The sequence below is a fragment of the Protopterus annectens genome, chromosome 14.part0 (assembly GCF_019279795.1).
Source record: "Protopterus annectens isolate FY-2018-M chromosome 14.part0, PAN1.0, whole genome shotgun sequence".
In the NCBI taxonomy this organism is placed as follows: Eukaryota; Metazoa; Chordata; order Ceratodontiformes; family Protopteridae; genus Protopterus; species Protopterus annectens.
This window is the reverse complement of record NC_056748.1, coordinates 169,734,878-169,752,297: the sequence shown is the minus strand read 5'-3', so window position 1 is coordinate 169,752,297 and position 17,420 is coordinate 169,734,878. Positions and strand designations below refer to the sequence as shown.

Here is a 17,420-nt window from a genome sequence, read left to right as displayed (position 1 = left end):
TATAGTGTACAGGGGCATAACCAGTGTGTTGTAAGGTATAGTGTACAGGGGCATAACCAGTGTGTTGTAAGGTATAGTGTACAGGGGCATAACCAGTGTGTTGTAAGGTATAGTGTACAGGGGCATAACCAGTGTGTTGTAAGGTATAGTGTACAGGGGCATAACCAGTGTGTTGTAAGGTATAGTGTACAGGGGCATAACCAGTGTGTTGTAAGGTATAGTGTACAGGGGCATAACCAGTGTGTTGTCAGGTATAGTGTACAGGGGCATAACCAGTGTGTTGTAAGGTATAGTGTACAGGGGCATAACCAGTGTGTTGTAAGGTATAGTGTACAGGGGCATAACCAGTGTGTTGTCAGGTATAGTGTACAGGGGCATAACCAGTGTGTTGTAAGGTATAGTGTACAGGGGCATAACCAGTGTGTTGTAAGGTATAGTGTACAGGGGCATAACCAGTGTGTTGTAAGGTATAGTGTACAGGGGCATAACCAGTGTGTTGTCAGGTATAGTGTACAGGGCATAACCAGTGTGTTGTCAGGTATAGTGTACAGGGGCATAACCAGTGTGTTGTAAGGTATAGTGTACAGGGGCATAACCAGTGTGTTGTAAGGTATAGTGTACAGGGGCATAACCAGTGTGTTGTAAGGTATAGTGTACAGGGGCATAACCAGTGTGTTGTAAGGTATAGTGTACAGGGGCATAACCAGTGTGTTGTAAGGTATAGTGTACAGGGGCATAACCAGTGTGTTGTAAGGTATAGTGTACAGGGACATAACCAGTGTGTTGTAAGGTATAGTGTACAGGGGCATAACCAGTGTGTTGTAAGGTATAGTGTACAGGGCATAACCAGTGTGTTGTAAGGTATAGTGTACAGGGGCATAACCAGTGTGTTGTAAGGTATAGTGTACAGGGGCATAACCAGTGTGTTGTCAGGTATAGTGTACAGGGCATAACCAGTGTGTTGTAAGGTATAGTGTACAGGGGCATAACCAGTGTGTTGTGAGGTATAGTGTACAGGGCATAACCAGTGTGTTGTCAGGTATAGTGTACAGGGGCATAACCAGTGTGTTGTAAGGTATAGTGTACAGGGGCATAACCAGTGTGTTGTAAGGTATAGTGTACAGGGGCATAACCAGTGTGTTGTAAGGTATAGTGTACAGGGGCATAACCAGTGTGTTGTAAGGTATAGTGTACAGGGGCATAACCAGTGTGTTGTAAGGTATAGTGTACAGGGGCATAACCAGTGTGTTGTCAGGTATAGTGTACAGGGCATAACCAGTGTGTTGTCAGGTATAGTGTACAGGGGCATAACCAGTGTGTTGTCAGGTATAGTGTACAGGGGCATAACCAGTGTGTTGTAAGGTATAGTGTACAGGGGCATAACCAGTGTGTTGTAAGGTATAGTGTACAGGGGCATAACCAGTGTGTTGTCAGGTATAGTGTACAGGGGCATAACCAGTGTGTTGTAAGGTATAGTGTACAGGGGCATAACCAGTGTGTTGTAAGGTGTAGTGTACAGGGACATAACCAGTGTGTTGTCAGGTATAGTGTACAGGGGCATAGCCAGTGTGTTGTCAGATATAGTGTACAGGGGCATAACCAGTGTGTTGTAAGGTATAGTGTACAGGGACATAACCAGTGTGTTGTCAGGTATAGTGTACAGGGGCATAACCAGTGTGTTGTAAGGTATAGTGTACAGGGGCATAACCAGTGTGTTGTAAGGTATAGTGTACAGGGGCATAACCAGTGTGTTGTAAGGTATAGTGTACAGGGGCATAACCAGTGTGTTGTAAGGTATAGTGTACAGGGGCATAACCAGTGTGTTGTAAGGTATAGTGTACAGGGGCATAACCAGTGTGTTGTAAGGTATAGTGTACAGGGACATAACCAGTGTGTTGTAAGGTATAGTGTACAGGGCATAACCAGTGTGTTGTAAGGTATAGTGTACAGGGCATAACCAGTGTGTTGTAAGGTATAGTGTACAGGGGCATAACCAGTGTGTTGTAAGGTATAGTGTACAGGGGCATAACCAGTGTGTTGTAAGGTATAGTGTACAGGGGCATAACCAGTGTGTTGTAAGGTATAGTGTACAGGGGCATAACCAGTGTGTTGTCAGGTATAGTGTACAGGGGCATAACCAGTGTGTTGTAAGGTATAGTGTACAGGGGCATAACCAGTGTGTTGTAAGGTATACTGGCATAACCATTGTGTTGTCAGGTATAGTGTACAGGGGCATAACCAATGTGTTTTAAGGTGTAGTGTACAGGGGCATAACCAGTGTGTTGTAAGGTATAGTGTACAGGGGCATAACCAGTGTGTTGTAAGGTGTAGTGTACAGGGGCATAACCAGTGTGTTGTCAGGTATAGTGTACAGGGCATAACCAGTGTGTTGTCAGATATAGTGTACAGGGTCATAACCAGTGTGTTGTCAGGTATAGTGTACAGGGGCATAACCAGTGTGTTGTCAGGTATAGTGTACAGGAGCATAATCAGTGTGTTGTAAGGTACAGTACAGGGACATAACCAGTGTGCTGTCAGGTATAGTATACGGAGGCATAACCAGTGTGTTGTAAGGTATAGTGTACAGGGGCGTAACCAGTGTGTTGTAAGGTATAGTGTACAGGGACATAACCAGTGTGCTGTCAGGTATAGTGTACAGGGGCATAACCAGTATGCTGTCCGGTATAGTGTACAGGGCATAACCAGTGTGTTGTCAGGTATAGTGTACAGGGGCTTAACCAGTGTGTTGTAAGGTATTGTGTACAGGGACATAACCAGTGTGCTGTCAGCCATAGCGTACAGGGCATAACCAGTGTGTTGTAAGGTATAGTGTACAGGGGCATAACCAGTGTGTTGTCAGGTATAGTGTACAGGGCATAACCAGTGTGTTGTCAGGTATAGTGTACAGGGACATAACCAGTGTGCTCTCAGGTATAGTGTACAGGAGCATAACCAGTGTGTTGTAAGGTAGAGTGTACAGGGGCATAACCAGTGTGTTATCAGGTATAGTGTACAGGGGCATAACCAATGTGTTGTAAGGTGTAGTGTACAGGGGCATAACCAATGTGTTGTAAGGTATAGTGTACAGGGGCATAACCAGTGTATTGTCAGGAATAGTGTACAGGGCATAACCAGTGTGTTGTCAGGCATAGTGTACAGGGTCATAACCAGTGTGTTGTCAGGTATAGTGTACAGGGGCATAACCAGTGTGTTGTAAGGTATAGTGTACAGGGGCATAACCAGTGTGTTGTAAGGTATAGTGTACAGGGGCATAACCAGTGTGTTGTAAGGTATAGTGTACAAGAGCATAATCAGTGTGTTGTAAGGTATAGTGTACAAGGACATAACCAGTGTGCTATCAGGTGTAGTGTACAGGGGCATAACCAGTGTGTTGTAAGGTATAGTGTACAGGGGCGTAACCAGTGTGTAGTAAGGTATAGTGTGCAGGGGCATAACCAGTGTGCTGTCAGGTATCGTTTGCAGGGGCATAACCCGTGTGCTGTCAGGTATAGTCTACAGGGCATAGCCAGTGTGTTGTCAGGTATAGTGTACAGGGACATAACCAGTGTGCTCTCAGGTATAGTGTACAGGGGCATAACCAGTGTGTTGTAAGGTAGAGTGTACAGGGGCATAACCAGTATGTTGTAAGGTATAGTGTACAGGGACATAACCAATGTGTAGTAAGGTATAGTGTACAGGGGCATAACCAGTGTGTTGTAAGGTACAGTGTACAGGGTTATAACCAGTGTGTTGTAAGGTATAGTGTACAGGGACATAACCGGTGTGTTGTAAGGTATAGTGTACTGGGACATAACCAGTGTGTTGTAAGGTAGTGTACAGGGGCATAACCAGTGTGTTGTAAGGTATAGTGTACAGGGCCATAACCAGTGTGTTGTAAGGTATAGCATACAGGGGCATAACCAGTGTGTTGTAAGGTATAGTGTACAGGGGCATAACCAGTGTGTTGTAAGATGTTGTGTACAGGGACATAACCAGTGTGTTGTCAGGTTGAGTTTCAGTTTATGTTTGAAAGATGATAATGAGGATGATGATGATGCAAGTTCACTGGGAAGTAGGTTCCAGTGTTTTCCAACAGTGTTAGAGAACAGAGAGTCTCTGGCCAGGTTGTTGGATTTACTTACACAGACAAGTAGTTTATTTGAAGACCGTAAGGTATTGAGATTTTTGTAGGGGGTTATGACAGCAATCTGACTTTTGACCACCATGTTGCCTCTGTTGTAAGGAAGGCTAAAGATACTAGGCTATTGGCACTGAGGCCCTTATGAGCCTAGCCAAGATTGTTTGCCCATGTTACCACAAAGTCAGCACCTGTTTCCTGTGTCCAGCAGGGACACAGGTGGGATGCCAGGGGTGTGTTTCCGATCTAGTTGTCCAGGTTCCTCTTAAAGAGGGCTAGAGTGGTTCTCTGCTTGACATGTAGTGGGTGTCTGTTCCACAGATGGGGGAGTCTTTGGGACACACATCTGTCCCACCAACAAGTTCTGTTAATGTCACAGACCAGGTTGAGGCATTGCATGTGGGTTACAGGAGTGGAGTTTGACTTATGGATATGCAGCAACTCCATCAAGGCTGGGTATGAGATTGCCTTGTATGCCAGACACAGGTCACCTTTGAGTTGTCTGTGCGAGACTGAGTAGAGGGACAGGGCTTTTAACCTATCTGTATAGGATAGGTGTTTAAGACCCTTGATTTTCCTAGTTATGAACCTCTGTGGTTTCTCGAGCTGCTGCATGTGCTATGCAAGGTACATGCCAAAGAGGGCATTGTACTCGGTAATGGGTCTGATAAGGGAGGAGTACAGGGATGTTATGACCTCCTTGTTCCTGGATGAAATATCCTTACTTATGAGGTGGGCCGTGTAGAAAGCCTTCCTTACAACAGCGGCAACATGGTGGTCAAAAGTCAGATTGCTGTCAACCTGGGTGCCCAAGTCCCCATGAGTGATTGCATGCTTAGTATGTTGTTATTAATGTGATAATTAGTGGGGATGCCATTTTCCCCAAAGGGGTAATGATGCATTTCTTGGCATTCAGTTTGAGGCCATGTTTCTGGCACCAGTCATTAGTTTGGGTAAGGCCCTCTTGGAGGATGATCACATTACTAGGAAAATTTGAGACAGCACCTGGCTTGCAGTCATCTGCAAACTTGGTCAGCCACAGACCACTGGTTTTGGCTTACACCTCAGAAAAGTATATCCCGATCAGTGGAAGCCCTAAGACTGATCCTTGGGGTACACCACTCATTACAGGTTTACTACCAGTGGTGGCTTCCCGTATTTTGACTTTGTGAGTTCTGTCAGTGAGCCAGTTACCTACCCATCTGGTAACATACAGGTTGATGCCTAGCTGGGAGAGTTTATCTATTCTACCTGAGTGGGGAATAGTGTCAAAGGCTTTGGCTAGGTCAAGGTAGGTGGTATGCACCGTCTTCCCCTCGTCCATGGCTTTGGTGACTGTTTTGAAGAAGTCAACTAAGTTTAATAGGCATGATCTCCCTTTGACAAAACCAAACTGTGTGGGGTCAAGTATTTGGAGGTTGCCAATGTCCTTGTTTATCAGGGGAAATGTAGCACATTTGTAAATTGAGAGCAAGAAATGAAAGATAGGCCTCAGGATATTTGAACCTGTGCATTTCTTAATTATTTTTTCTATACAGGTATATTAGCAAGGGAAGCCACAGAAGAAGTCATACTAAAAGGGATCACACAACATACATATCAGAGAAATGTAAGACATTTGCAGACTTCAAACTTATCATTGTACAACTATGTACATCCGCCAGGGGATATGAACTCCGCATATTCACAGTGCATTGATACAGTAGAAATCATTTCATAAGTACACTGAGCCGTCAGAACAGTTAGAATAAAGTTGTTAGCTTTTCTTTATTTCAGTTTTTCACAGTGACATGTAGTGGCACTTAGCTCATTTGCATGACCACAATGGTGAGATCATAATATGTGGCAAGAACTGGACTTTATTTTTCCCACTGAACAGGAAGTATGTCTCATTGATTAAATATGTATATTGATGTAGATCTTTGTGATCCATTGCACAACATTTTAACACGGATTATTTCTGTTTTATAAACCCTTTGCATGTATGTGTTTTTTGTGTTTACCTATGTTTTACCAGATTAAAGGTTAGAAATGGGAGTGTAGGACAGAGATGAAAACTGGAAGCAAGCAGAGAGTAAGAACACAAGGTGAGCAAATAAGGAATGAGCAGAATGGAGGTGGTGGAATGAAGGCGTACCTTGCAACTTCTTAGCTCAGTAATTCTAGAGAATTCCAACAATAGTTGTAATTATTTAATTATGTCAATCCTAAATTATTTGTCAGAAAAGTACACTTTTTAAAATGAGCACATCAAACATTAGAAGCCTGTTGTGTATACATTAGCCAGGTGTCTGGGAAGGTAAGAATCTGCTGCCATGTATACGTTAGCCAGTTATCTGGGAAGGTGAGAATCACCTGTCATGTATATGTTTGCCAGGTATCTGGGAAGGTGAGAGTCACCTGTCATGTATACGTTAGCCAGGTATCTGGGAAAGTAAGAATCTCCTTTCATGTATATCTTAGCCAGTTATCTGGGAAGGCAAGAATCTCCTGTCATGTATACGTTTGCCAGGTATCTAGAGAGGTGAGAATCGCCTGTCATGTGTACGTTAGCCAGGTATCTGAGAAGGTGAGAATCGCATGTCATGTATATGTCAGCCAGGTATCTAGGAAGGTGAGAATCGCCTGTCATGTATATGTTAGCCTGGTATCTGGGAAGGTGAGAATCACCTGTCATGTGTATGTTAGCCAGGTGTCTGGAAAGGTGAGAATCACCTAGCATGTATATGTTAGCTTGGTATCTGGGAAGGTGAGAATCGCCTGTCATGTATACGTTAGCCAGGTATCTGGGAAGGTGATACTCACCCGGCATGTATACGTTAGCCTGGTATCTGGGAAGGTGAGAATCCCCTGTCATGTATATGTTAGCCAGGTATCTGGGAAGGTGAAAATCGCCTGTCATGTATATGTTAGCTAGGTATGTGGGAAGGTGAGAATCACCTGTCATGTATATGTTAGCCAGGTAGCTGGGAAGTAGGGAAGAATTGGTGGCAGTATTTATTTATTTGTGAGACAAGCACCTTTTATTTTTTTTTCAGAGAAGTAAAAGCTGGGGAAGGAAGTCAGGGAAGTAAGCAGATGATTAAGAGGGTGGAGGTTAGTTATCAGAGAAAGATAAGCATGAGTGACAGCATGTGGGGTAATTGAGAGATGACATAATGGTGAAGGAGCCATCAAACAAACAGAGGGAAGACAACAGTTAGGGGAAGACTGCACAACATACAGGGGTGAACATAGACACAAAAGTGAGGGGTACAGTGGGTTGGGATACGACTGATTGTTCGAAGATGCAGTCTCTGCCATCTTAGAGATTACTTGTCACCCTGGGAACCATCAGCAGTGGGTCCTGTCTCAGTCGGTGGAGTCATCATTGGGCAGGGATATGATTCAATTGATCACCGGAGCATGGTCTCCATGTGGCTGATGCATCCAACCCCCTCTGTGTGTTTTCATAGGATCATAGAAGATTACTAGGCTATCAACCTAGAGGTCATTTCAAGCCTGGCCATTTTATCCCAGTGTAATGCCATAGAAATGCTAGTCAATACCCAAGATTGCATTTAGTGGTGTTATCTTCCTCACAGTCTCTGACAGCTCCTGATGGGTGACAAAAATGCCATATCCACTTAGACAGCTACCAGTGGGTACAGCTCCAGATGGGTGACAAAAATGCCATGTCCCCTTAGACAGCTACCAGTGGGTACAGCTCCTGATGGGTGACAAAAATGCCATGTCCACTTAGACAGCTACCAGTGGGTACAGCTCCAGATGGGTGACAAAAATGCCATGTCCCCTTAGACAGCTACCAGTGGGTACAGCTCCAGATGGGTGACAAAAATGCCATGTCCCCTTAGACAGCTACCAGTGGGTACAGCTCCAGATGGGTGACAAAAATGCCATGTCCACTTAGACAGCTACCAGTGGGTACAGCTCCTGATGGGTGACAAAAATGCCATGTCCACTTAGACAGCTACCAGTGGGTACAGCTCCAGATGGGTGACAAAAATGCCATGTCCCCTTAGACAGCTACCAGTGGGTACAGCTCCAGATGGGTGACAAAAATGCCATGTCCACTTAGACAGCTACCAGTGGGTACAGCTCCTGATGGGTGACAACAATGCCATGTCCCCTTAGACAGCTACCAGTGGGTACAGCTCCTGATGGGTGACAACAATGCCATGTCCACTTAGACAGCTACCAGTGGGTACAGCTGTACCGCCTTGTGGTGCAGGGCTGTCTGATGCAAGTGGTGCAGGTTGGGAAAGAAGTGTAGAGGCAGCTGTGGTGGGCTGAGACTCAGGTGTCCTGGGGCATCTGGTGGTGGAGGTGTTACTGCTGCTTTTGCCATGTGTGGGGGGGGAGATGAGCCTCGCTGGTGGGTTAGGTGCATGTTTGTGTGTTGCTGCATATAGTAATAACAAATGGAGAGAAACAAAAATAAAATAATTGTATGAAAGAGAAATGATAGTGATAAAGAGGGTGGAAGAAGAGAAAGGCAAAAACAATGAATATTGCATTTTTAACCATATTGATAGTGCCACAGTAAAGAATAATGACCTTTAATAGTAGAACTTGCACAGGTATGCCATCAACCTGTTTACCTGATAGGAACATATGGGGGGGGGGCTAAGCCAAAAGCCATCGTGACATGCACTCTGACATAAGAGAATGATAAGTGCAGGGGATATTTGTCAAGACAGAACATCTCTACCGATGGCCAGTGATACTGCTGGAGTCTTGACAATGACAAAACTGTACATAAAGCATAATAACCCTGCTGGTCACACAATAAATATTTCCAGAGCAGGTAATCATAAAGAGCAAATACTTGTACTGTATTTTGTGAAATGGCCAGCAACAAGCTACTACCTATGTGTATTACATAAATGGACCTTACATTGGTGCATTGATATTAGTGGGATGACATTTATAATCTGCTATAACAACAGAATTTTATCTTTTGGGGGGGTGGGGGATTTGAACCCACAGATATTTTAACAATCTCAGTGCATATAGAATCAAAATGATGATACGCGTGTCCATCTATACAGGACGAAATAATGACTTTATCCTAACTTCAGCCTCCCATTGTCCAAAGAGGTCAGGCTTGTATCAGCTCATGTCACTGGAGTAGTACGTAACTGTTCCCCTGTGCATGGGATGTCAGTGGTATGTGTCTGCATTATATTGTGACCTAGTATAGCCCTTCTGGCTGTATTGCTTATAGAGGATGTCCAGAATAATCTTTGACTCCTTTGTGCTGTGAAAGGAGCAATACCCTCACCTTCTCCAGCCATAATTATCTTACCTTCAAAGATCTCAGGTAAAAGGTCAAGGAATTTTCACTCAAAACAGTTCTAGCATGTTTTAGCGTCTGCACAACAATGGTTATTACCAGGCACTTCATTTACAGGATGGATGGCAAAATAATAAAATATGGGCACTGGTATCCCTATGCTTCCAATGGTACTTTAAGGTATGAAACACGGCAGCCCATCCTTCTGTTTGCTGCTGAGAATACCTGCTGTACAGTGGCTCTGTCTTCAGATAGTTATTTACGGAATGACAATTCCCCTCAGTGCAACTCTGTGTGTAGTGTGGGTGTGCTCAATTACCTTAAGGTGCTCAGAGGTATGCATGGTATCCTGTTGTAATTTTCATGATGTTTAGCAGGTTTTGTCATCATGCAAACTAAGCAGTTCAGAAACAGTATGAGCCCTTTGTGCCCAGAGGGGTTAATTTACAGAGAGCCTCACCCTGTTAAAGAAGAAACTTTAGAACACATGGTGGTGGTTCACACAGTGCATTTCCTGATAGCACTGGCATTATTCCTCACCTGTGCAATCACAGGTAACTACGCTCTGCCATTTTTACTTTCATATCTGGTTTGCCTATGTGTACGCACAACCTGATGATGTTTACACTGAAGTATTTTTACCATCTGACCAGCCTGTTATGCAAAGCCATTGAGAGGCTTATCAAGGATCTAACTGATAAGAACGTATGATACCTCCAAACAATGGACTCGTCTCAGTTTGGATTTATCGAGAGCTGATCATGCTTACTGAACATGGTGCAATTTTTGAAAAGGTCATCAAAGCAATGGATGAAGGCAAAATGGTACACATGACATACCTTAACCTGGTGAAAACTTTTGACATAATCCCCAACTTAGGCATAGTGGCAAAGCCAAATAACCTGGGAATAAACCCTTATGTCACCAGCTAGATTGACAACTGCCTCATGAATAGGACTCATGAAATCAAAATAGGGGAAGTTATCCCCACAAAGAGACTAGTCACCACAGGGTCTTGTGCTGGGAATGCTTCTATTTGGCATCTACTTCTCTGAAGTAAAAGCTAATACCAAAGAGGCCTGGCTAACAAAGTCTGCAGATGACTGCAAAATAGGAGTTATTGAATATTAAAATGACTTGGCCATCCTGCAGAAAGGTTTGTCCCAAGTAAATAACTGGTATTAAAATCATGGACTAGAACTAAGTGCAAAAATGCATTATTGTATACTTTGGGAAGTCATCTACCCCAGGGAACTACCACAGTGATAATATGCCTCTAAGATTTGACCCAGTTGTTTGGGATTTGGGAACTTATGTGGACAGTGACCTGTCTTTTGACCAACATGTGTCCATTGTCATAAAAAAGTCCTTCTATGTTGCATAACTTATAAACAAAGCACAGCCCTCATTAGTCCAGTTGTTGAATATAATGTCCTCTTTGGGATGTATCTGTCCACAGACATGCAACAACTGGAATGCCCACAAAGATATCTTACTGAAAGGATACAAGGCCTAAACAGTATGTTTTACATGCACCAACTCAAAGCCCTGTTGTTTTTCTCTGTCCTACAGACTGCTGAGGGGGATGACCAGTGTCTGGCATACAAGACATCCTCTAACCCAGTACTGATGAATTAACTGCACAACAGCAAGTCAAATGGCATTAGAAATACTCTGTCTTGGTGAACTAAACTCTTCTGCAACATTAAAGTAATGTTTTAGAAAGACAGGTATTTCTCGCAGAGGTTACTGCTGCTGTGGAACACACTTCCTATCCACGTAAAACAAAACTCATCCCTGTCCACATTCAAGTGCAGCATCTGTATTTACACTGCTTCACCTATTCGTAAATGTAGACCACTCTTTTATCTGTTCTCCCCCTCAGTTCTCCTCAGCTGTATAAAAATGCTGCTTATACACTAATATGATTTTATTTTTACGGATTGTATAAACTATGTCAATTTATTGTCTTTGTAATCAATGTAAGCTTCTATTATGTTTGTAAGTTGCAAAACCCATGTAATTTGTGAATTGTGTTTGGAGCTTTTCTCCCAGGACCTTCGGTGAAAAGGGGCTTTTGCCCAATTGCACTATCCTGGTAAACAAATGTGAAATAAATAAATTCCTAGAAGTTTAGCATGAGTGACAAGCTCAGTTCTGGTGCTGTTGGAAGAGGTTACAATGGAGGAGGGTTACTTAATTGCAAGACATTTGGGAATAAAAATATTTTTTTTTGGGGGGGGGGGTTGTTACATTTGAGGAATAGCTAGAAAGTTGTCAGCCAGGTTTCTGTTGAAGTGGAAGAGTACTGGGTCAGTTTTTGTAGGCTACAGAGATTGTTTACTGAGCAGATGAGGGTAGAGTCATCTGTATACTATAGTAAGGTTGCATTTTTACAAGCCATATCAAGGTCATTTACAAAGATGCTGAATAGGATAGGCCTCAGTATGAATTCCTGCGGGACTCCAGTAGAAACAGAGAGAAAAGATGAGATGTTAGTAAGCCATTTCAGTGCTTATAACATATAGAGAGGTAGTTAAAGAACCAGGATAGCCAATAATTGTTTATACCTGTATTAGAAAATGGTTGCAATAGAATGGAGTGAGTGACAATGTCAAGAGCATTAGAAAGGCTAATGCTACGCCTCTTTGTGATAACTGTGTTGGTAAAGCTAAGGTGGGCAGTAGAGGTGCTACTGTGGGAGAGAAAACCATGCTGCAAAGATGAGGGCAGTGCATTTTGTGTGATATTATGTAGGGTCTGAATGCATGTCTTGACAATTTTTGATAAGGGGGTTAGGATGGCAGTGGTCCTGTAATTGGTGAGCTTAGTGGAGTGACCACTTTTGTGGATGGAGATGATGTAATATTTCTTCCACAGGAGGGGTACATAAGATTAATTGATAAAGCAGTTTATTAGAATTGAGAAGGGGTAAGCTATAGCCTCTGCTGCTACTTCTAGATGTTCACTTGGTAGTTTGGCCAGAGCTAGGGAGGAAGGTTTTAGTTTAAGTACTAGTTTTTTGATGGTAGTGCTGGGAACTGGCTGGAAAAAGAGGCTGTGTGAAAGTGTGGTAGGATGGGTTATGGTCTGGGTATTGTATTGGGAACAGCATTTTTGCTAAGGTGGAGATTGCATGAAGGTAGAGTTAAATTCATCAGCTATGTTTGCTGGGTTGTTAGATTTAAGCATATGTGAAGGTTGTATTGTATTGCTAGGATTAAAAAGCTGATTTATGGAAGACCAGAATATTTTGAGGATCTGGCAGTTTTTGTTTTGTAAGCTTGTATAATGTATTTTTTTTTCTAATTTAATTTGGCATATTGCTTGGCAGATCAGCTGTCTGAATTTTTGAACGTTTGACCAAGTTTTCTTTGAGTCACATATTTTCCAGACGAAGTATGTAAGTTTCATTTTCTTGAGATGTTCTGTACTTCTGGACAGCCAGGAGGCAGGAATTACTTTAACATTTTTTTCTTTTTTTCCTAAGTGGGGTCAGTTCATTTGAGATGTTTAGAGGACTAGTATTAAAGTGAGATACACCATTGTATAGTGATAGATTTTTTTTAGGCTAGTGCAGTTACAGAGTTTTAGGTAGGAAATGAAAGTGCCTGTGGAAGTTTGAAAGGTTACAGCCTACATTAAAGTGTTGTTTTTGGATATTTGTTTTATTTTGGTGAATATAAGGAAATAGTTACTTTGATAGTCTGTGGAGTGATTTTTTTTCTTGGCATGGATGTAAGTATCCAATCTATTATGGTACTTTTGTTTTACTTTTTGTCAAAGTGAATACGTTTATGGTATGGGGTACGGAGATAGAGGACATTCAATATCACACTCAACTAATGCCATTTTTTGTTGAGGGTGTTTGCATGAGACCTGTCGATGCTTTGTTTCCAGGAGGATTATTTATTTGTTTGTTTGTTTGTCTGTCTTTGTTGACTGGGAAAGTCTGACTGGGCAGAGCCCATTTTCAGCAGAGGCCCAGGGAGAAAAGCTCCACCACAGTACATTTATATTAACAAGTGAATTTCAGACAATTCTCAAAGGATTCACATCAGTAATTACAAGTCTGTACAGTTGTTCCAGCTGTAAAATCTTGCAGAAGTAAATGGATTGATACTGCAGAAGGGAAACATTACTGTAATGAAGTTTAGTTTTCTTTCATTTCAGTAAAGAAAGGTTTGCAAGCAGTTCAAAACACATAAAGAAGTTAGTTATAAAATTATGTAGGAATGGAGATTTTAGTATTGTATATGTTTGTAAAGAGTTTAAAAGACATATTGAACTAAGTTAGAACTTATGTTGGAAGGGGTGAATGATGATAGTGTTGTATAGGAGGATAAATGTTATGTGACTGAGAGAGCAGGGTATAGGGTTAGTTCTGTTTAGGCTGCCTGTTCCAGACTGGTATATCTGGAAGGTATATAACTTAGGTATAGAGAGGATGCATGACAGGGGTAGAGAGGAGGGAGGGGGCAGTTAGAAAAAGAGCAAGATGAGAAGTGGTATTTAAGGGGGGGGGGTGAAAAGAAATGTATTAATTCAAGTGTAGGAGGGAAAGTTGTTTGGAGTGTAGTGATTGTAGTAGAGGAGGGCAGAAGGTTTGTTGTGATAAGCAGTAAGAAGGTTGTACTTTCCGTAGAGGTCTCAACCTGGTGCACGAGAGGTCTCAACCTGGTGCACGAGAGGTCTCAACCTGGTGCACGAGAGGTCTCAACCTGGTGCACGAGAGGTCTCAACCTGGTGCACGAGAGGTCTCAACCTGGTGCACGAGAGGTCTCAACCTGGTGCACGAGAGATCTCAACCTGGTGCACGAGAGGTCTCAACCTGGTGCACGAGAGGTCTCAACCTGGTGCACTAGAGGTCTCAACCTGGTGCTAAGTCCTTCTAGGTTTATGATATGGGGTAAAGACTTAGAGGAGATGTAATATATAATAATAATAGCTTCCTGTTGTGTACAAGGATTTGTGCTGATGATGTTTGAGAACAGGAGTGAAGATTACCGTGCTGCCAAAGAGGGGAGGAATTTGAGGTGATAGGATGAGCTGAAGAGTGCATTTATAGACTACATTTGGTGTTTTGTGTCAGACCTGAATATATTATAATCAGGAGAAAAGATAAAATATTTCATTGTCTTTAGTTTCTTTTTTTAGCAATGTCTTAGTTCTGACTACAATACCCAGTGAAAGCAAGGTCAGCCGGGCAAGGAATTCTGGTAACTTGTTACAGATGCTTCTAATGTGTATGTTGTGTAGACAGGAAGAGTTAGTGGGGTATTGCATAGGAGAGAGAGGATGAGCAGAGTAACAGAGTGAGAGGGGCGGTAGGCAGCAGTTGTACTGGGGTTAGGCTGAATGTCATCACTACGTTTTAAGTTTTAGAAGATGTGGTGATTCATGGTAGCCATTTTACTTTGGCTGTTTTTTTCAAATGGAGTTTGTAGATTATAAGGTTGTTAAGGTGCATATTGTGCTTGAGAAGGTCTATACTGCTTAGACAGAATAAGATGGCAGCTATTATAGCTGACCTCTGATTAGAGTTTATTAGTACTAATTGTGATGTAGAGGATGAGTGGTGTGAATGGCTTGTTAGAACATATGGCTGAAAAGATGTTAATAGTGTGAGAATTAGAAGAAGAGGAAGGGTAACTAGTTATCAATATACCATGATAAAGGAGAAAGGGGTGAATACAGTGAGAAGGATTATGTTGGGGTGACAGCTTAAGTATGCCTGTAATAAGGTTACGATGTGTTGTAAAGATGAGAGGTGGTAATTGTTGGCATCTTAGGCTGTAGGTGCCATTGAAGATGTATGTGGTGTAGGTGCCACTTAAGATGTATGTGGTGTAGATAAGCATATGGAATGGTGTGGCTGAGGTAAATCTGTGGTATAGTGAGATGTGCAGGGGGCTAGTGGCAGTGATAGCTTCTGGAATATGCAGATGCAAAGGTAGTTATATGTAAAAGAGAAAGAAGGATGTTGAGTGATGATATAAGGGGTGTGGCTAGAAGCTGATTGGATAAGGATTGGTGAAATAAGACATTGCCAACAAGCACTATGATTGGATGATGTGACAGAGGTGGAGATAAAGAGGTTTAAGTGGAGATATAGTGGGAAGGTATCTGGGAATTGGGGGTGGGAGAGGAGAGAGGAGTGAGCCCAAGATGAGTGGGGATTCCACCTCCCACTCGAAATAATCTCTGGTGGATGGATTACTTTACCACTGTAAGAGGTAAGTAAATAGAGTTCAGAGGGAAACCATGCAACTGACTTAGGCGGTAGGGGTGTCGTGCCGTCTATTAATTTTTGCTATAGGTAGATAAATAAGGAAAGGAAATAGACCAGACTGGGTTGTAATGTTATTCGATGCCACACTATTCAAAGCTGTATATACACCACATTACTTTAAGTAGTGGTTATATGCAGACTGAAAATATACACATTTACAATGACTATAGCAACTCCAGGCATTTTTGTGCAATGTATGTCATCTAAACATGGATATATGTCCGGGTTCAAATCTAAGGCAAACATGATTGCTGTGCAGCAGTTAAAAATGTCTGAATCACTATGCCATTTTTTTTTTGCCTCATTATCATAAGCAGCACTTCATTATACAGTCATTCACATATAACATGGCTGACCACATAATGTGGCCTAGCCACGTCGTGTAGCTAGGTTATCTGAATTATGATGCAGCAAAGCTTTTTGTATTTATTCCCATGTATTCATGTAATTGTTTAGTCATTTTAATATTTTCTTGATAACTTGCTGGGGTTATTTTACTCAGATATACCTAACATACACAAGTGCTTTGGTCAAGTGTAAGATCATTCTTTTATTCCATAGTCTTGCCATGGGTGCTATATGAATGGTAAGGCTGAATAACCAACCATTTCTTAAACTAGAAACAATTAAGCAGCATTCTTTGAGCTCATTTTACAGTTACAGATTATAAATAGCCTAGAAAGAGGTCTGTCATACATGTCCACTTCAGTTGTTATTCTTCAGCGCTGTGACTGACATGTCTTTGTAAGCAGTAACACAGCAAATGATGTAATGAAACTGTAGTAAAGCCTTGATCTGTCCTTAACCATTGGTAAGCATCTTTCTTTTATTTTTTTTAGGTCATGAATGGCTTTTGCAAGGGCAGAATACAAGTGGTCAGATCTTGGACCTTTCTACTCAACCATCGATAAGCCTTCATATTCCTCTCAACTGTCCCGCCCTTGACCCTGTATTGCAGATCGCTGTGTTCCTGTACTACTGTAGCAGTGAAAGCAATGCCTGCACAATGAAGGCAGTATTGTTTCAGCAACCTTTGCAAATAAGTGATGCAAAAGAAGCAGAGGTTGCCAAGGTGGAGTTAACCTACTGCTTCTAGTCAGCATACCAACGTTCCACAGTGCAACTTTCTGTGATTTGCTGCTTTGCTGTGCTGACTTTGTTCACTTGAAGGACTGCAGTGTCTTCTCTTTAAGTCATACTGGAATCACTAAATTTTACATATAAGAAGAGACTTTTGTGCTCTGTTTGCAAACAGAGACTAACCCTGAGCTGAACATATACTTGTCTTGTTATCTTGTAACATCACAGCATCATAGATTCATACATGCACACACACGCGCACACACACACACACACACACACACACACACACACACACACACTCACATACACACACACTCACATACACACACACACACACACACACACACACACACGCACGCACTCACATACACACACGCATACAACACCATGTTGGACTGTATATATACTAGAAACAAGCAGTGACATTACAATGAATGTTTACTAATAATAACAAAGCTGAGCATGGTTAATCAAGGCCATGAAGATCTGTGCTATTTTTTCTTTAGAGGTGATCTCTGAAGAAATCCATGGGTCATGGTACTGATTCTGTTCTCGTTTTCTACAGCATCTGTAGTATATATTTAGTCCTGTCATTCTGTATTGATGCTCAA

At 42.2% G+C, this 17,420-nt stretch overlaps 1 protein-coding gene across 1 annotated transcript in view; it reads left to right on the top strand.

Annotated features, from left to right (window-relative positions):
* Positions 1 to 17,101, top strand: part of NHLRC2 (NHL repeat containing 2) — a 2,274,872-nt gene extending 2,257,771 nt beyond the window's left edge. The window contains exon 11 of the mRNA XM_044055938.1: positions 16,566 to 17,101. Coding sequence (XP_043911873.1) covers positions 16,566 to 16,822 — 257 coding nt within the window. The 3' untranslated portion in view covers positions 16,823 to 17,101. The remainder of the gene's footprint in view (positions 1 to 16,565) is intronic.
* The last annotated feature ends 319 nt before the right edge of the window (positions 17,102 to 17,420 follow it).